Genomic DNA, 18,841 nt, shown 5'->3' on the forward strand with positions numbered 1-18,841 from the left:
ATGGACCTTGCTTGGAATTTTACTTGAAGAAACAAACAGAAGACGTTTTAGCACAATTGAAGAAATTTAATTAATTATAGATTGGGTATAAAATAACACTAGATAATAGTGTTAATTTAAAAGTATGATAATACAATATTTATGTAAGAAAATGTCTATATTTTTTAGAGATACACACTGAGATAAATAAGAGTGATATGCTGTCTACAATTTCTTTTAAACTTGTTTAACAAAGAAAAGAAAAAGTTAGCTAAAGGAGATATAGCAAATCTTGATCCAAGAGATTGGTATATGGGGATGTGATACCATTCTCATTACTTTTGTGTATATTTGAAAATATCCATGGTATTTTTTAAAACTGTTGCAAAAATCCAGGTAAGAAATGAATATGGGTTGGGCATGAGTAATTGTTATAGAAAGATTTAGAAACTATTTAGAAGATGGTCTACAGAGCTACTGAAGGAACTGATAGTTGAGATGGTGGAGGTGAGTAAAACTGAAGAACTTGATTTTTTGGTTGCTAAATGTGGAGGAATATCTAAATACTGATTGTGGAACAATGGTATAAAGGAAGCAGTATCTGACATCCAAAAGGACACTGATTTAAACTCTAGCCCTTAGTGTACATGGCATAGAAAGCCAATCAAGCTCTCCTCCTTCTAGCCAACCTCATCAACTGCCTTCAGTTCTAACTCACCCATTAGTAGGTCTCAGATCTGCCTCATCAGTCTGAGTTCCACACTAACTCTTGACAGAACCAACTAGGTTTCTCATAGAACTCTCAAGCTTGACCTCTTAGAAACTGTTGTATCATCTTTTCTACTCTCCATCTTGACCCCAAACCTGCTTCTCCTCCTATATCCTCTGTTAACGACTTAATCATTTCCTCAGTTATCCAACATAGAAACCCAAGTTGATCTTGTCTCTTTGCTCCCCCTTACTCCCTCCCCCTTACTTTGTCCATCACAATGTCCTGTACCTCCAAAACATTTCTGATATTTGTCCTCTCCTTTCCACTCCCACTTCTAAAATCTACCATCTAAAGTCAATTAGGCCACAATCAGAGTCCATCCTGCCTTTTCAACCTCATCTCTTGCCACATTTGCTTATGTGTTAGTAGGTTCTATTCATGTGTTCTGGTAAACGAGTCTGAGAAGACAATATGTTCTTTTCTTCTCCTGGACCTTTGTTTAAGTTCTCCCTTTATTCCATTTATTTCTAGTAATTTTTAGTCATCTAAATCTTTGCTAATCTCACTCTATACTGCCAGCCAGAGGCCCAGCTCCTAGCCCTCCCCTCTGTCCTCCTGTAGATGTCTCAGTAGAAGTGCTGCCACCTTCTAGTGCTGAGTTAGTTGTCCACTCTATACTATGGACAAATTGAGGACAAAAAGCTTGTCTTACCCATTTTTATTGTCTTGTCACTCAATGTCAGATATATATTAAATGTTCAATTACAATTACTTGAATTGTGTTATAATCTACATTTTCTTTTGAAAATAAGTGTGATGAGTTTTGATTAGTAACATAAGGATAAAGTGTGGATAAGCCTTCCTTCTTTTCACCTTATTTAGGGAAATAAACATATGGCTTAGTCATTAGGGACTGAAATAAAATAGTGCATGCTAGACTTTCTTGGGCTCATTTGAAAATCCGGTCCTGATTTCTTTTCAAGATTATGAAAGAGATGCTTTCTCAATTGATTTTTTTCTCCTAGTATCAGTCTCCTTTCTGTATTTCTGCCTAAATTTGCTTATATATGTATCTGGTAGGAGAGATTACGTGGACAATTCACTTTCTCTCTGTTTGGTAAGTTAATAGGTCATTAACAACACTACTGTAGGTGAGGGCAGGTGGGTGTGCACTTTCTTATAGGGACAGCCCCAGCGTGACTATTCATTGGCCAGTTAAGAATATGACAATAACAGGGCGCCTGGGTGGCTCAGTTGGTTAAGCCACTGCCTTCGGCTCAGGTCATGATCCTGGAGTCCCGGGATCGAGTCCCGCATCGGGCTCCCTGCCCAGCAGGGAGTCTGCTTCTCCCTCTGACCCTCCCCCCACTCATGTGCTTTCTCTCTCTCATTCTTTCTCTCAAATAAATAAATAAAATCTTTAAAAAAAAAAAAGAATATGACAATAACATTCGGCTCTACCAAAAAGAAAGCAGGGATACTGATTTTACCCTTGTCTACCCAGAAGTCAGATTGTATGTTAACATTTCAGAGTTAAACACAATATTTCTCAGAATTTAGTTCAAGTTACCATTTCTGAGGAGATCACTTTTTAGGGATTCATGGGTCTTCTTTTCTACTCAGGCTTAGTGTTCACATGTGGGGGAATCCTTTCAGGTACCTCTGTTACTGCAGGCTAGCAGAACCAGAAAGACAGCCTGAGCCTGCATGCCAGTATGAGCTTTATCCCTAAGTCTCATCTGAATCATGTTCAGATGTTACTGCTTCCCTGAGAGACACAGAGAAATAGACTCTTACTCCATTGTCTTCTTACTCACAGATCTGTGGTAGCAGTTGAATAGGAAAGGGGAAGATGCTATGGGAGGGCATGAAACATGGAAGGAAGATACTTGCTAACTCCTTTCAACCTATATCTTGGTGATGACAGAAGGATGAATAAAAGGATGTACTCAGAAATCCCAAGTACATAGAAATCCCTAGATGAACTTTATTCTGTGTAGCTGAAATGGGCATTATTTGTGTCACATGGAATTACATTATGACTTTTACCCATTCTACTGGGTTGTTTCTCCTTTGAATGTTGTTCATTGTGCAAACGAAGAGAAATAATGAAATGGACAATATGATATGGGTTTATCTGATACTGAATCTGATGTGTAGACTACCCAAGTCAGTTCATTAAGAACTATGGAAACATCCTCAAACTACAGATCAATGCATATATAATGAAAATTAAAAATTAAACTTATCAAAGGCAGTTACTCAAATTCACCAACAGTTCTGCATTAGTTGTTGCTGAAGTCACTGCCTGAAAAGAGCAAGGGAGATTACAAACTATCTTTAGCCTTTTGTTAAATAATGGAGTATTTTTCTTTTCTATTTTGAATCTAAGTTGAGTAGGACTCAAGAGACTTGTGTTAATAATTTTATTTCTCAGAGCAGAAAAAAAACCTAGTTCTTTATCCAACTTCTTAAGCAAATGATTAGAAAGGAATATAAAGTAATGAAGATAGTCCAAGGGAACACTTTTAAATGTCAAGTTGGGGAATATATTTTTTTGAAAAGGGTCCAGAAGAAGCTGAATAGGTAAAGAGTCCAGCATTTAAACATCACTGTTATAAAAGGCTAGAAATTATACTGAAAAATTAAAATAGTTGATTACACGTAGTGGTAAATTGGATGATTTTTAACATTATAAAACAATACTCCTACAATAAACAATTATAAGGAAAATTGCTTGGTGTAGTCCTGCCCTTATAAAACTTGAAATTTTGGCTACTATCTTAAAAAATGAAGCTGTAATCACATTCCTGGACATCTGTAATTTCTTTGTAGGTGTCAAAAGTTGACCCATAAACATATTAAAAATTTAATCGCTTGGGAAGTGATAATGTGTGGAATTAGCACCTTTACTCTAAACAGATAATCCACAGTGATCCTGGAGATGTGTTTATATAGCAAATTTTGAAAAGTAATTGAAGATGGAGAACAACCAAGTGAATTTTTTGTGACTTCCTCCTGAGAGCACATTGAAGAACAGAGAACACACTAAAAAAGAAATTACACCTGTACATTTTAGCATAAGAATCTAATACCAGGGTGTTTTTGTTCCAAACTTAATCTCCAGGGAGTGGCAGAATATTTCAAAAAGATTTTGCCAACTTGTGGCTTTAGTCTTTAAATTTCCTTTAGCTCTTTTTAAATGGAATCTTAGGTTGTGTTTGCATCCATTATGTACAGCTATTTGCTTTGGCATCTTGCAAAAAGTGTCAATGAAAGAGTGATTCCTTCATTCCGTGCATGTTTGCAGGAAGTTGGTTGTCAGCCTCTCCTAGAAGATCCTATTAGAGCAACCAAAACCATTAGAAAACAAGTTATTTTTTTCTCAGCACTCTAGCTTAGATAACATTTGCCTAGTTTTTAGAAACTGCCAGCTTTCATTTTAGAATTTAGACCTTCTATTTTAAAATTAAATTTAAAACTCCTGCAAATATTGTTGATAGCAATGTTGTTTCTCTAAATAAAACTGACTTGCTGGGATTGTTTTTACGTTCTTAACAGAAAGATTTTATTTAAAATTTTCAGTTACCATGCAGTCTATAAAATAGAGATAATTTTATATGTATATTTATTTCAGTAACATCAAGAACATATTTCATTCATAGTACTAGAAAGTTCTAGCACTGATTTGTGACAAAATAGAATAAACTAAGGTCTAAAAAAACTGAAATTATTTTATATGTATTCCCAGCACATTTTTTGTTAGTGATCATTGATGTGGTATCTAAAATTATGTGCCTAAAAAATTGAGTAAGAAAAAAAGTATTATCAAAATAACATACTTATGAAGATTGGTTGCCAAAATTAACACTAATATATACATATGTTTGAAAATAGGAAAGGATTAGCCTCTGTGAACTGTTGTCATCAATTGTGTTGGGAATTGGGCCAAATTCTGACTTCGTTCATGAACAGTTCATATTCAGATACATGGGGAACACTCCTTAGAATTCTAGGCCATAATTTATCCTACTACCTATAAGCAGCACTGTTTATAAAAACAGTCCTGTAGAAGGGCTGTAACTTGTATTCCAGAGAGGTAAACACTGGTGTAATTTCTAAATTACAGCTATTGAGGTTCACAGACTGAAACTGTAAACATAAGTTTGCCTCACTCACATTGGTTCTTAAAGACTCATAATCCTCTAAGCTTCCCTAAATGGTAAGAAACTGTGTTGGAATGTGGAGAAAAAGAAACTTTGGAAGGTTTAAAAATATTTTTAGTTTTTCAAATGAGCTGTTACTTTCCTTCCATGACTATTCACGTTTTATTTTGAGGCACTGGAAAGTTCTTAATATTTTTTGGTTTATTTGTATGGGTATAACAATAGATACTCTTAAAAACTAAATAAACTACGTTGCTATTAATAAAATAATGATAACTACTATTATTTGAGTGCTTATCATGTACTAAACAATGTTCCAAGAATTTTACTTGCATTATTTTGTTCAGTATTGGCTTTTGTTAAATATCATTCACTAGATAGGCTATAAGGAGGCAGTAGATAAATCATAAAACATGCACATGAATAAATTGGCTGTGAAGCCAAACTTCAAAATGGTTCTAGTTGTTTCTTGGGCTGTTATAGATTATAACAGTAAATAATGATCATATATCCTAAATTTTCTGGAATAGGACTAAATTAATAAATATTCTTTCTCAGTTTAAGATCATGTTTAAGATTATTGAATATCACAGTCTTAGAAGGCTGGTCCAGATTTCTTCTTTACATAAGAGATTCCCAGAAATAAGTCCAGAAAAGTAGAAGTGACTATTGAATATAGGAATGAAATCTCGCTTTTACTGGCTAACTTCAAGTAAACTTAAAGCTTCATAGGATCTCTGGAATCAGGACTTAGAAGAAATCCAGGGAATTAGATAAAATGACTCCAGAATTTGCAAAACCACTAAAAATTTGAGAAGGGCTTGAGACCCTACAGACAGATGATACTTGTACAAAATGTGGAGGGATCTTCCTCAGTGGATGTTGTATGCCTAGGACTATTATCACTATGAACTAAGATGAGTCCAGATACAATGAATAGAAATGAGCTGTTTTTATAACAGGAAAATGAATATAGTAAAAAAAAAAATTCAAGTGGTACAAAACGGTACAAAATGATGTCTCCATGCCAACTTTAGGCATCTGTGTCTCAGTGGCAAACATGATTTTACTTGTTTGTGTATCATTCCAGGCATTCTGTGCATAAAGAATTCATGACCTTTCATTCATTTTACAAAAATGCAAAATGGGAAAAGTTGTTGAAAATAGCAGAACATTGTGCATATTATCTTTTAAAGATTGTTCCAACCAGTATATATAGTCATTCTCTGAGATGGCTGCATAATATTCTATTGCATGGATATAACATAATTTATCCAACCAATGTCTTGCCATCACATATTTATTTAGTTCTGGTTTTCTGACATCATAAACTATGCTTCATGATCTCCATATCAATTTCTATTCATATATCTTAAAAGGAGAATTGCAAAGTCAAAGTGCATGCATAGTTTTATTTTTCATAGATATCACCAAATTTTTCTGCTGAGAAATTGTAACAATTTGCATGCTTATAATATATGTATGGGTGTTTCTTTTTCCAGTCAGAGACCAGATAAAGTATTATCAAACTCATCTTTGCAAAACTAGCAGATGAGAAATAGTCTCGCATCTTTAATTTGCATTTATTTAATTTTGAATGCTACTGAGTACCTTGTCTTAAACTTAAAGAGTGTTCTTTCTTATATTTTTTATGATTTATCTGAACATATCCTTTGGAAATATTGTTTCCCAGGTGTATTTTGTAATTAATTTTTGGCATGCAGAAAATTTTAAACTTTGTAAAATTAAACTAATTTGTATACTTTTTTGGTGAAATCTGGGAATTTTGGTATAACCACACAAACTCATTCCAAGGAGTTTTTTGTTATTTAACATTATTTTCTCGAGATAGAGTTTATAAAGTTTTGTGCTCAAGATAAGCTTGAGAATAAAATTGCCATTTTTTCTTTCTTTTGATAACCTATCTTGGCCTCTGCCTTATGTATTCCTATTTGCCTTTATACTAGAAAGCACAAAGTTAAGAGCTGCTCTCATTACAGCAATGATTTTTAGGCTTGATTTTTAGAAACTAACTTTTAATTTTTATCTTTGTGCTTAATGACTTCTATCTGTGCTTTTTTTTTAGTGTTGTATTTCATACCTTTAGATATAGGAAGACAGTAGTTACAACTTTAAAGTACCTTACATATTTCTATCACATATATTAATTTGATTGCCATATTGGGCAAGTATTCTCATTTTTATTTTGTTATAGTAGGAAATATTTGAAAATTAATGACTTGGTGAAATAACATAGGTACTAAGCCAACCCAAATATTTTTATTTTAAATGTACTGTGCTCTCTACTACATTACTCTCCTCTCCATGCTAATAAAGTAAAATATATATATATATTTATTTATTTTATCTAAGAATAACAAATGCCATGTTAATGGTTCAGGATGTGCTTTAATACCAATCACCTGAGAGTGATGTTAGGATGTATAAATCCAGATTCACAATATGCATAGGACTGAAAGGACCCTGTGAAATCTCCTCTAGGGAAATTTAGAAAATGACCTTTAAATACGATGATTAATTAAAATATATTTTTTAGGATTTGAAGTAGATCATAGAAAAGTCACATGCTTGCCAAATAAAAGAGATGAATGACAATATAGTTTGACATTCTCGGATTAAGTTCCCAATAATCTGAAGTATTATTTTTTCACCATTTAAATTGATTTAGATTCACATTTAATACCCAATTAATGTTGATACCACTTTTACCGTATATTTTAATTATTGAAGCCCTACATGGTAATTAAGCATATTAATTTCTCCCAAAGCACCCATCATGGCTTTAGGCAATAGCTCTTCTCCAACTTTTCCTTTACGATATTTCTTCTTCTTTTGTGATATGCCAAATGTGATCCCATACTAGAGCACACAAACTTCAGTTCTTTGACTTTCACTGTTCCTCATCTCCAGGTCTCTGTTAACTCCAAGCATATGTGACAGAACTGTTCCATTTTGAGGATCATACCATATTCACACTCAGTCTTCGATCTTGATTTCAGCTGTTTTTTGTTTCATTTTACAAAAATGAGGAATGTAACAAATTCATCCCTTAGTCCCTTTCGGCTCTAAAGTGTTATAACCCTGTGATTCATCCACCAAGAACCTAGACTCTAGGTGTATTTGAGAAATGGTTGGATTTCAACCTAGAAGTCATCTTGGCTTTTTATCAGAAGACAGGCATGTTTTAAAATTTTTCTGTACAAGATAGACTGACTTTACTATTAGTATGATTTTTTTTTCTTTTTGTATAAAAATTTCTCACTTATACCTTCGGAAACAAAGCCACTTGATTATAACCCAAACACAACACTGGAAAGCGCACTGTCTTCTGAGTAATCAGGTAATTTCTCACCATCTCCATCTGTATCTGACCCCCTCAGTTCACATTTTTATACTTATCTTACTTCTCATTTATAACCTTCATTTCTTTTTTTCCCTAACATACTAAAATAAATGTTTACTTATCACATAGAGTTCAATCTTCTAAAATAATGTAAATATTTTTTTTTGAAGCATAATAAAAGAAAGTTGTTCTGCAAACATAACTACAATTTATCATTGAAAACATACATCATTCACGCCTAAACACATTATATATATATATATAACCTTGCTGTCCACTGACTATTACATAAATGTATTTGGTATCACAGTATTTTTTTCTTCATCTGATATCCTTTATAAAGAACTAATACTGTATTTTATACATATCAAAATCAAGGATTAAGTTGCAGAGGATTTTATAAATTATTAGATTCCTAAATATCTTATGTATATAGTAATGCACACAAGAATTACTGTGATTTGGGGCGCCTGGGTGGCTCAGGCATTAAGCGTCTGCCTTCGACTCAGGTCATGATCCCAGGGTCCTGGGATCGAGCTCCGCATCGGGCTCCCTGCTCGGCGGGAAGCCTGCTTCTCCCTCTCCCACTCCCCCTGCCTGAGCTCCTTCTCTCACTGTATCGCTGTCAAATACATAAATAAAATCTTAAAAAAAGAATTACTGTGATTTGAAAAGCAATATAACTCAATTGTGCATGGTAGGAATTCATTATAAACAAATTTTTTTTTTTGTACTTTAGTTACTACATATAAATATAGAAGATTCATCTCATGGTGATCAATATTATGCTCTTTAAGCACAAAGCATATGAAAAAACACCAAAAGCTTTCTTGATTTTGACATAATTAAAGGTTATAACTACATGTTATTACATATACCACTAAACAAAACACAAAGACTATTTGAAATGTAAAGTATCCTTAGGCTCTTTTTAAAATGCTGTCCAAAATACATGAATTACATTTTTCTTTTCTTTCCCCATTGCTTTTGGATGCAAAGAGAGTACTGAAATCACATAATTCTATGTTGTTGGCTCACTATCATCATCGGTTTAAGAAAAGCTTCTCTATTTTTTTTTAATCTTCAAGTTATTTTAATTTGCATGCTATATTTATCACTACTGTTTCAGAGAAACAGAAGATAACTTTTCAATTTCAAAGTCTGATGAACAATCATCCATTAGTTCTTGAAGTTGAATAACAGGAAACTGTACTTGTTTTTCAAACCACTTGGCAATTGTAAGAAGCTGCTGGTCACAAAATGCAAGTCCAATAAACTGAAGTCCTATTGGCAAACCTTGGTTTGAGAGGGCTACAGGGACACTCACTGCTGGCAATCCTGCCATATTTACAGCCTGTGTAAAAATATCATCCTGGGCACTTCGTGTCCTGTTGTCTTCTTTAATGAACTCCAGGTATGGTACCGCCTCACTCAAGGTGGTGGGAGTCAGCAAGACATCCACTCCGGAGTTAAAAACATTCACAAAATCATTAGCAATGAGTCGTCTCACTTTCTGTGCCTTAATGAAATAATTCTCATAGTTTTCTTTTAATAAGAAAAAATTTCCTGAGAGAATTCTTCCTCTCACCACATCATTAAACCCTTTCCACCTGGTTGCAGCATACATGGCTTCAGTAGACACATTGATGTCACACCTCTGACCATATTCTAGCCCATCAAATCTTGCCATATTTGATGCCACTTCCTATGTACACAATACATGGTAGCAGACAATTGAGGAAGTGGTGTGAGGCAGGGACCCTTCGATTACTTTGACCCCCTCAGACTCAAAGAGGTTAGCAGCTTTGGACCAAAAAGATTGCACTTCACTTGATAATTCTGGTGCAAGATATTCCTTTGGAATTCCTATACATAGTTTGTTCACATCTGCAAAAGTGGGAAGTGTAAATGGTTTAACAGGATCCTGTATTGTGGTAGAATCTTTGGGTCATGCCCAGCCAGCATACCTAACACAATTGCTGCATCATCCACACATCTGGTTAAGATTCCTGGCACATCCATTGAATTCACCAGCGGAATGAGGCCATGACGAGAAACTAAGCCATAGCTTGGTTTGAAACCAACAACTCCACAGTGCGCAGCTGGATTTCTGGTCAATCCTCCTGTGTCTGATCCTAAAGCCGCAAAGCATGTGAATGCCGCTACCGCCGCCGCACTCCCTCCTGAGCTTCCTCCAGTTATAAGCCAATTTGAATCCTCATTCTCACCATGGGCCTTCTGCTTCCTCTTTTCTCTATATTGTTTTGAATAACTCCAGGGGTTTTTAACTGGTCCAAATACACCATTTGTGCTTCCAGATCCCATTGCAAACTCATCTAAATTTTTTTTTTTCCCATCAGGACAGCTCCCTTATCCAACAACTTCTGAACAACTGTAGCATTATAAGGTGGTACATAACCTTTCAGCATGTTTGATGCACATGTAATCTCAATGCTGGACGTGCTAAAGTTGTCTTTTACTGCAACGGGAATTCCATCTAAATCCCCAAGTGAGTGACCTTTCTTGTATCTTTTCTCCGATTCTTCAGCTTGCTTTAAGGCCACCTCTTCTGATACAGTAATGTAAGCATTTAGAAATTTGGTCTTCTTGATAAGGGAGAGACATTTTTGACAGAGCTCTGTTGCAGTAATGTGGCCTTGTTTCAGTGCTGTAGAAACTTCTCGGAGGGTCCGGCCCAGCATGGTCCTCGTGCCCAGCCTGCCACCACAGGGCCCAGGTGACAAGGAGGAATAAGAGAGGTCAACACCCGTGCCGGGATCACATGGGCTAAGAAAAGCTTCTCTATTGATTAGACTATTTCCTACTCCTTTATCCTCCCCTTACCCTCCAGAGACCTACCATTTTAATGTGTTTAGGCATACAAGTTTTTTATGTCTTCATTAAATATTTAGTGTTTATGTGTATAGAAGTATCTTAAATTTGCATAAATAAATTTTATCATTTATTTAATTTACTCAGCATCTTGTCCCTTAGCTTTATTTTTATTTACTTTTTTAAAATTTTCCATAATGTTTTTTAAGGTGTAAAATATGATGATTTTAATATATGCATGTATTTTAAAATGATTACCACAACCAAATTAACACACCTATCACCTCACATAGGTATCATTGGTGTATGTGTGTGAGAACACTTAAGATCTACTCTCTTTGCAATTTCCAAGTGTACAATACAGTATTATTAACTACAGTCACCATACTGTACATTAGATCCTAGAGATTACTCATAACTAAACATTTGTACCTTTGACCAACATCTCCCATTACTCCCACTACCATGGCCCTAGAAACTACTATTCTACTCTCTGATTTTATGAGTTTGACTTTTTATATTACATATATAAGTAAAATCATACAGTATTTATCTTTCTCCACCTGGCTTATTTCATTGAACATAATGTCCTCTAGGTTTATCCATGTTTGCAAAATTATATAATTTCCTTCTTTTTTTAAAAAGTTCTGAATAATACCACATTCTGTTATTGTAATACCACTAAATATATATATACATAGATATATACATATAACTATATATACACACATTTACATCTATTCTACCCTCTTACTGATGTTGCTCCTGCTTATTCTCTTTCTAAATTTCTCCACTTACCACTGCGATTATAAGGTCTCTACATTGCTGCATGTGCATCTTAGATGCTTATCAATCTTCTCAGAAAGAAACGCCTACACTGTGTTTAATTGTACACAATCACACAGACATGCATACAAACTGTAAGGAACATTCTTGTTCTTGATCTCTGATGGACCTGTCTGCAAATTACTCTGGGATGCACAAAATATTAAAAAATTCTAAATAAAGATGAAATTGTTTTTAGAATAGGGACTGTATTTCAGAAAAAGGCACACATTTTAGAATAAATGCTTAAAACAATATAAATGATTATTAATCTATTAATAGCAGTCTGTTAATTGCCTCTACTTCATATGTGAAAGGGAAAATGTACAATGATCTCTGTTAGAATCAGAACCCATAAAGAAGAATCCCCAAGTGTCTTTTGCAATAAATATCCAGGAATAAATTTTAAGAAGAAAAATGCAAGACCAATATGTGGAACCCTATAAAAATTTATTGAAGAACATAAAAGATAATCAGAATAAATGGAGAGTAATAACATGGTTCTGAATGAGAAGAGTCAGTGTTTTGAAGACATCAGTTTCCCCCAAATTATTCTATATAGCCACAGAAACAAACACACATATCCACAAAATAGTTTGTGGAACTTGGGAAGTTAATTCTAAAGTTCACCTTGAAAGAGAAATATCTAATAATAGTCAAGAAATTATCAAAAAAGAAAAGTAATAAAGAATGACTTATGATATGAGAATTCCAATATGACAGCTGTAGTAATACAAAGCTAGGGTAATTAAAATGACAATACATTTGTGAGGAAATACACAAGTTTTTAATTTAAAATAGAGATTCTAGAAACACACTAATGTATATATGGGAATTTAGTATGATATAGATGTAGATGGTATTAAAAATCAATGGGAAAAAAGAAACCTAGAAAAATTTAATGCCACTTAGAAAAAAATCCACAAAATATTTAATGTCTCATTTATGCAAAGATAATTCCAGATAATTTAAAGATATGCATATATATTGAAATACATGAAGTTAAAGATATCTATGTCTCTATATTTATCTATCTATATTTATGAAGTATGAGTTTACTAGGAGAAACTACAGATTTGTAGCTAGTTATCTTGGGATGGTGAGAGTTTACCTAATAAAAATGAAGAATCCAGAAACCATAATATAAAGTTAGAAATAGATGCCTATAAAAACATTTAAAATAATTATAAAAACAAAAGATTGCATATGCAGAGGGGAGAGAGATTGAGAGACAAACAGGGATAAATACTTGTCACAGATAACATAAAGTCTTGATACCCACCATTAATCCCATAAATCCATCACAGATATAAATCAGTAAGAAAAAAAAATCTACAGAAAAAATGGGAAAATATATAAGTAGGCAACCACTAGAAGAATAATTTTGAAATTACAAAAAATATATATAAGTACATGCATTTTCTCAGTAATAATAACCAAGTAAATACAAATGTACTTGCTGGCCATCAGATTTGCAAAGAAAACCGTTTAGAATTTGATAATATGGAGAGTTGTTAAGCTGTGGGAAAATGAACATATAGATCTGTTTTGGACTGCCGACTGTCTTTACCAAAATGTATTATGTAATCTCTTCTGGCTGCAGAAATTACTTTTAGGAGTTACAGTCACATGTATGTGAAAAAGTAGAAACAATCTATATTGCCAGAGGTAATACAAAAGTTAAGAAATGTAATTCTGTGGTATGGAGTACTATGAAACTTTTTTTTTTCCTTCAGTGAAATAATATTGTGCATGTAGTATTGAATTATCTTTAAGATATTTTGAAAAGTGCCTTAAAGCAAGTCACAGAAATATATGTATAGTAGCATTCCATTTATGTAAAATGGACACAGAATATGCTGTTCTGTATATGCATTTGTGTATGAATGTGTGTTTCAACATACAGAATCACTTCCAGAAGTAAATGTATTTTATTTGATAATGATTATCTAAAGGGAAAGACTGAGATTAAAGTAGTGGGAAGGGTTGTGTATGTGCGCGTGTGTGTGTGTGTGTGTGTGTGTGTGTGTGTGTGTGTGTGTGCGTGTGTGGTTAGTGGGGCTTGGCAGAGACTTTATATTCTGTGTGTCCTTTTGAATTTTTTTAAACTTCAAATATTTATCACATTTAATGCAATTTTTAAGGGACAATTTAAAAAGTGATAGCTGTTTACCATTGTTGGCATGCAAAGACATCTCTTCTCTTTTAAAGAATTTATTCATTTATTTGAGTGAGAGAGAGGGCAAGTAAGCATGAGCAGAGGTAGAGGCAGAGAGAGAAGCAGACTCCCCACTGAGCAGGGAGCCTGGCAAGGGGCTACATCCCAGGATGCAGGGATCATGACCTGAGCCAAATTTAAGCCACTGAACCACCCAGCCATCCCTCAAAGACATCTTTTAATAGAAGAATAAACAAGAATGTTTTGGACCTTGTGTAAAGCAGATAAAAACACTCTCTGTCTAAAATGCAAAGGTTTATTTTTGAGTTGTCAGGGTCAGATATGAGGTGCAGATCTCAATCTGGCATTTTAGTTATTGGTTTAACCTAAATATCCTGACTGTAGGGAAAGAAAAAAAGGTGCCAGGGTTTTTTTCTCGGAGTGAAAGATCAGTGACACTCCCTCTCCATCTGCATTAGAGCACAGAGCCACAGGAAGGACACCACAGGGCAGCCAGGGGTCTGAGAGCTTTAGTGCGCTACAGCAGGAACTCACAGCCATGGCTTCATTGTGTTTGGTCTGAAAGAGCAGAGAAAATCATCAAATTGCCTGAATAGAGGGAACATTTTTATTGAACCATCTACAGGGCTAAATTAATTGAGCAATGGAACATGATAGTTCAATAGGTGAGATTATCAAAAGAAAACTGCCCCCCTAGGGCAGAAGCCCCAGATGGGTGCCTGAGGGTTTCTGAGAATAGTGATTGCTGCATAATAAAATATAATTGCCCCCTATTGTTACATTGTCCTTTAATGAATCCCATCCTGCACCTAATTATGACAAATAGGAGGGGATAGTGTGCAAAAGGATTGATAGTTACATCTGATGTTAAACCAGATGAGGCTACAGAACTTTGAAGAGAAGCTGTCCTTTGTCTTGGAAAATCTAAGAATCCTTTCTTGATCACTTCTGTGGGATTTTTGATTAACATAGAACTTGAAGAATGTATTTTATTTCAATTGACCCAAATAAATGAATAATCTCAGAAAAACAATGAGCCAAAAGCTGGTTTTTTTGAGGAAAACATACAATATTAAATAGAAGGAGTTTGGTAATTTATTCATTCCTTTATTGACCAAAAATTTGAGTGCTTACTAAAGGGCCAGACAACATGATAGAAGCTGTCATTTAAGAGAATCACAGTTTTTATTTGGTGCACAAAATTCTTAATTTTTAATATTTAAACAGCTTAACTCTAATCAGCTAGCATGCTTCCATTTGGAAGGAATTGGAAGCTGAGTTCAAACTGGCTTAACCAACAATGGTATTTATTGGTTCACACATATGGAAGTCCAGACATAAGGCAAGCTTCAGGGTTGATGTAATCTAATGTGTCCAGTGCTATTTCTTTGTGATTCCCTAGCTTAACACTACCCAACGGAACTTTCTGCAATAACAGAAATGCACAATCCAATCATTGCCACTAGCCACATGTGACTATTGAGCAGTTAAGAAATGCCACTCTCATTTAGGAAGTGAATTTTTAAGTGTATTTAATTTTTAGTAATTTAAATAACCAGTAAAGCTAGTAGCCATCATACTGGAAAATGCAACTCAACACTCTGCCCTCTTGCACACTATGTGACAACATCATCCACAGCTTGTTAATACATCAGTTGCAACTAATTACACATGAAATCATTCAGATCAAAGCAAAAAACAGTTATGAGAGTTTCACCCAGAAGAGCAAATATCTTCTTTTCACAATACATTGACTAAAATTAGATCACAAGCCCATTCCTGAACTGATCACTGAAAGAAAGATGATATAATCATTAGTCTTCCTGAGTTTATACCTGTTACAGGAATAGGGTTGGCTTCCTCTGGGGTCCATAGGCTTGGGTGGGGCGGGGGAATGGATGACACCTCAAGAATATTGGTATTTGCATAGTGGGAGGAAAAATAAATTGGTTGCTGGGAGGACAGCTAACTATACCCTTTCCACTTTTTAAACAGCAGTTTGAACCAACTAGTCAAAATAAGTGTCTGTGTTCTAGTTTCTCTTGCTGGATCATCCCTAACCTTGTCATTCTACCATTAGCCAAAAGTTGCTAGAGAAAAATTGTCCTTTAAAATTTTTTACCCCCATACTTGATTGGTTGCTATTAGTGACCATAAGTTGCCCCTCTTCTAATATTTCTATGGTCCAATTTCTTGTCCTAGTAGTCAAAAGAAAGTATCTGGGACTGAATTCACAAAAATCACTGAACTCTCATCACAGTGCCATAAAGCTCCTGCTGTCTGTTTTGGTGCAGTTATACTTAGCTTCTTGTATTTGTTCACCATGTTCTCTATCAGCTCAAATGTTTCAGAATCATGAGAATTCTCTCTGCATGCAACTCCTTGCCCCCTCTAGGTCTCCACTAGACATCTCTTCTTCCAAGAAGTCTCCTTTGATCCATCCATGTCTGGGTTAGGTACTCTGTTTTGTGCTTTGATAACATTCCATGCTTCTCAAATCTTAGTCATTTTCATACTCTATTGTTTTCTTTATTTACTTGTATTTATCTTTGGTTGTACTGAAAGGTCTACCAGGTCAGAGAATTTGTCTTGTTCACTTGAATATCCTTAATGTCTATCCACAATATCACAGGCATGTAGCAGGCAATCAACAACTATTTTGAATTAACAGATGATACATGCTGAAGAAATGAGTTGGTTAATAAATGAACAGGTACCTATCATACTACATTACATAACACATATCTTTTTAATCCTAAATATTTTTGCATGCATGCATATACTCATATAGAAAGCTTCAACTACCTATACTTTAATAGTTAACATATTCTAAAAATATATTTTTTTTCCAAATTAAAGATACCTTGCTAGCTTAGTTCCTAGTTTTTGGTTTACCAACATTGACAGACTCTCTTGGTTTAAAAGTTTTATGGGACCTTGATTGATATTTTAGGAATGTGAAGAATTTCATTTTCAGCATCCGTATGCAGCACAGTAAAAGTATTTCTTTTCAGAGAGCTTATCTCATGCAGTAGGCTGAACTCATTTGAGAAGTAGTCGAATCATTGAAGCAGATATATTGATCAGATATAAAATTTCTACAGTAACTCTTACTCTTTCTTTTTAATTCAGTGTAAGCATGTTTTTCATCATGATTTGCTTTATACTGACTACAAAAACCCAATCCTCAGTCTCTCTCTCTCTGTACATCATTAATTAAAAGCTTTAAGGAGTTAAGACATAATACAGCAAAATAAGCTATGCCTTATTGTTACTTATCATGCAGATCTGATGGGATATATGCAGTCCGGTATTACCAGCAGAAGAAAATTACTACTCTTAAACCACTTCCTTTTTGGAGAGAAAAATTAATTTCTTAAATGCAGAAGTAAGAAAGAAGAGGTATTCTCCAACTTCTTATGCATATACTGGTATCGTAAAGACTATTTTAGTCCCATAGAAACAATGTTGGAGGCACATTGAGAACAATAGCTGAGTATCTAGAAGCTTTACCAGGAAGGCTTATATTTGGCTATAGCGTTCAGATAAGGTGCTGATATGACAAATTTAATCTTGGCCCCCACCCCCACCCCTTGCCCCATGGAAGCCCATAAAGGAGCTACACTACAAATCTGTAGAGATCTATTCCTGATTTATGGGGATACACACACATGTCCTGATGCTTAATAAGCATGTAAAATCACTGAGAAAAATGTTTCCTTATTTTGCCAATATTTAAAAACCAGCTACAAATTCAGCTTCAGAGATGTAATGATTAAAATAGAGATTATTGGGTACAATAAAAAAGGTACTTTATAAAAAGGTACAAACATTGGTTTGAATAACTTTGTATAGGTTACCTTCATCTTTAATAACAGAAAGGGGAACACAGAAAAATGTAGTCATCCCTTGCAAAATCCAGTGCTTCCTTCATTTTAGAAGCACTCTTTTATTTATTTATTCAACAAATATTTATTACCCAACTATAATGTTCCAGAGATGGCATGATCTCTGTCCACAAGCAGGTCATGGTCTGGTAGAAGGGACAGCCATTAACAAATATTCATTATATAATGTAAGCTGTATGATTTGATAAAAGTGTGTACCAAGCTCACACATCAGGAATTAATTATAATGACTAATCTTACCTTTCAAGCTGGGTAAGAAAGGGTATTTTTGCATAGGACTTGAGAGTTGTATGAGTTTGGCAGGGGTAGGTGAAAGAAAGAAGTTTTTTTTTTAAGAATTTATTTGTTCATTTGACACACAGAGAGAGAGAGAGAGCACAAACGGGGAACGGCAGGCAGAGGGAGAGGGAGAAGCAGGCTCCCCGCTGAGCAGGGAGCCCAATGCCAGCTAGATCCCAAGACCCTGGGATCATGACCTGAGCCGAAGGCAGGTGCTTAACCGACTGAGCCACCCAGGCCTCCCAGGAAAGAAGATTCTTAAGGAAGGAGATTTGTAAGAGCATAAGGGCACACGTGGCATGGTATAATTAGGAAATAAGGAAGATCTCAGCAGACAGAAAAAGAGGTACTTGAAGAAAATTGCCAGAGGATGCCTCTAAAAAGACGTTTGGGACCAGAATATGAAGAACTTCATATAATCTAGGGACCTTGCGCATATTCTATAGATAATAGGATCTTAATGTAGCATATTACACAATAGGTATACATTTTAAAAGATTTTTTTTTTTCTGACAAAAAGGAAAAGAAAGAAATGAAGCAGGAAGAGATTAGGAACAACAACAAAAAAAGATGGCAATAAAGAAGTTACTTTGATTC

The 18,841-nt window shown here is 34.7% G+C and overlaps 1 protein-coding gene across 1 annotated transcript; it reads right to left on the bottom strand.

The window, feature by feature from the left end:
- Positions 1 to 9,314: 9,314 nt before the first annotated feature.
- Positions 9,315 to 10,923, bottom strand: LOC113929250 (glutamyl-tRNA(Gln) amidotransferase subunit A, mitochondrial-like). Its single transcript, XM_027606013.2, is given in 3 exon segments — positions 9,315 to 10,165; positions 10,168 to 10,570; positions 10,573 to 10,923. Coding segments are annotated over 3 exon segments (1,581 nt in total). The 3' UTR covers positions 9,315 to 9,338.
- Positions 10,924 to 18,841: the final 7,918 nt, after the last annotated feature.

The sequence above is a fragment of the Zalophus californianus genome, chromosome 5 (genome assembly GCF_009762305.2).
Source record: "Zalophus californianus isolate mZalCal1 chromosome 5, mZalCal1.pri.v2, whole genome shotgun sequence".
Classification (NCBI taxonomy): domain Eukaryota; kingdom Metazoa; phylum Chordata; class Mammalia; order Carnivora; family Otariidae; genus Zalophus; species Zalophus californianus.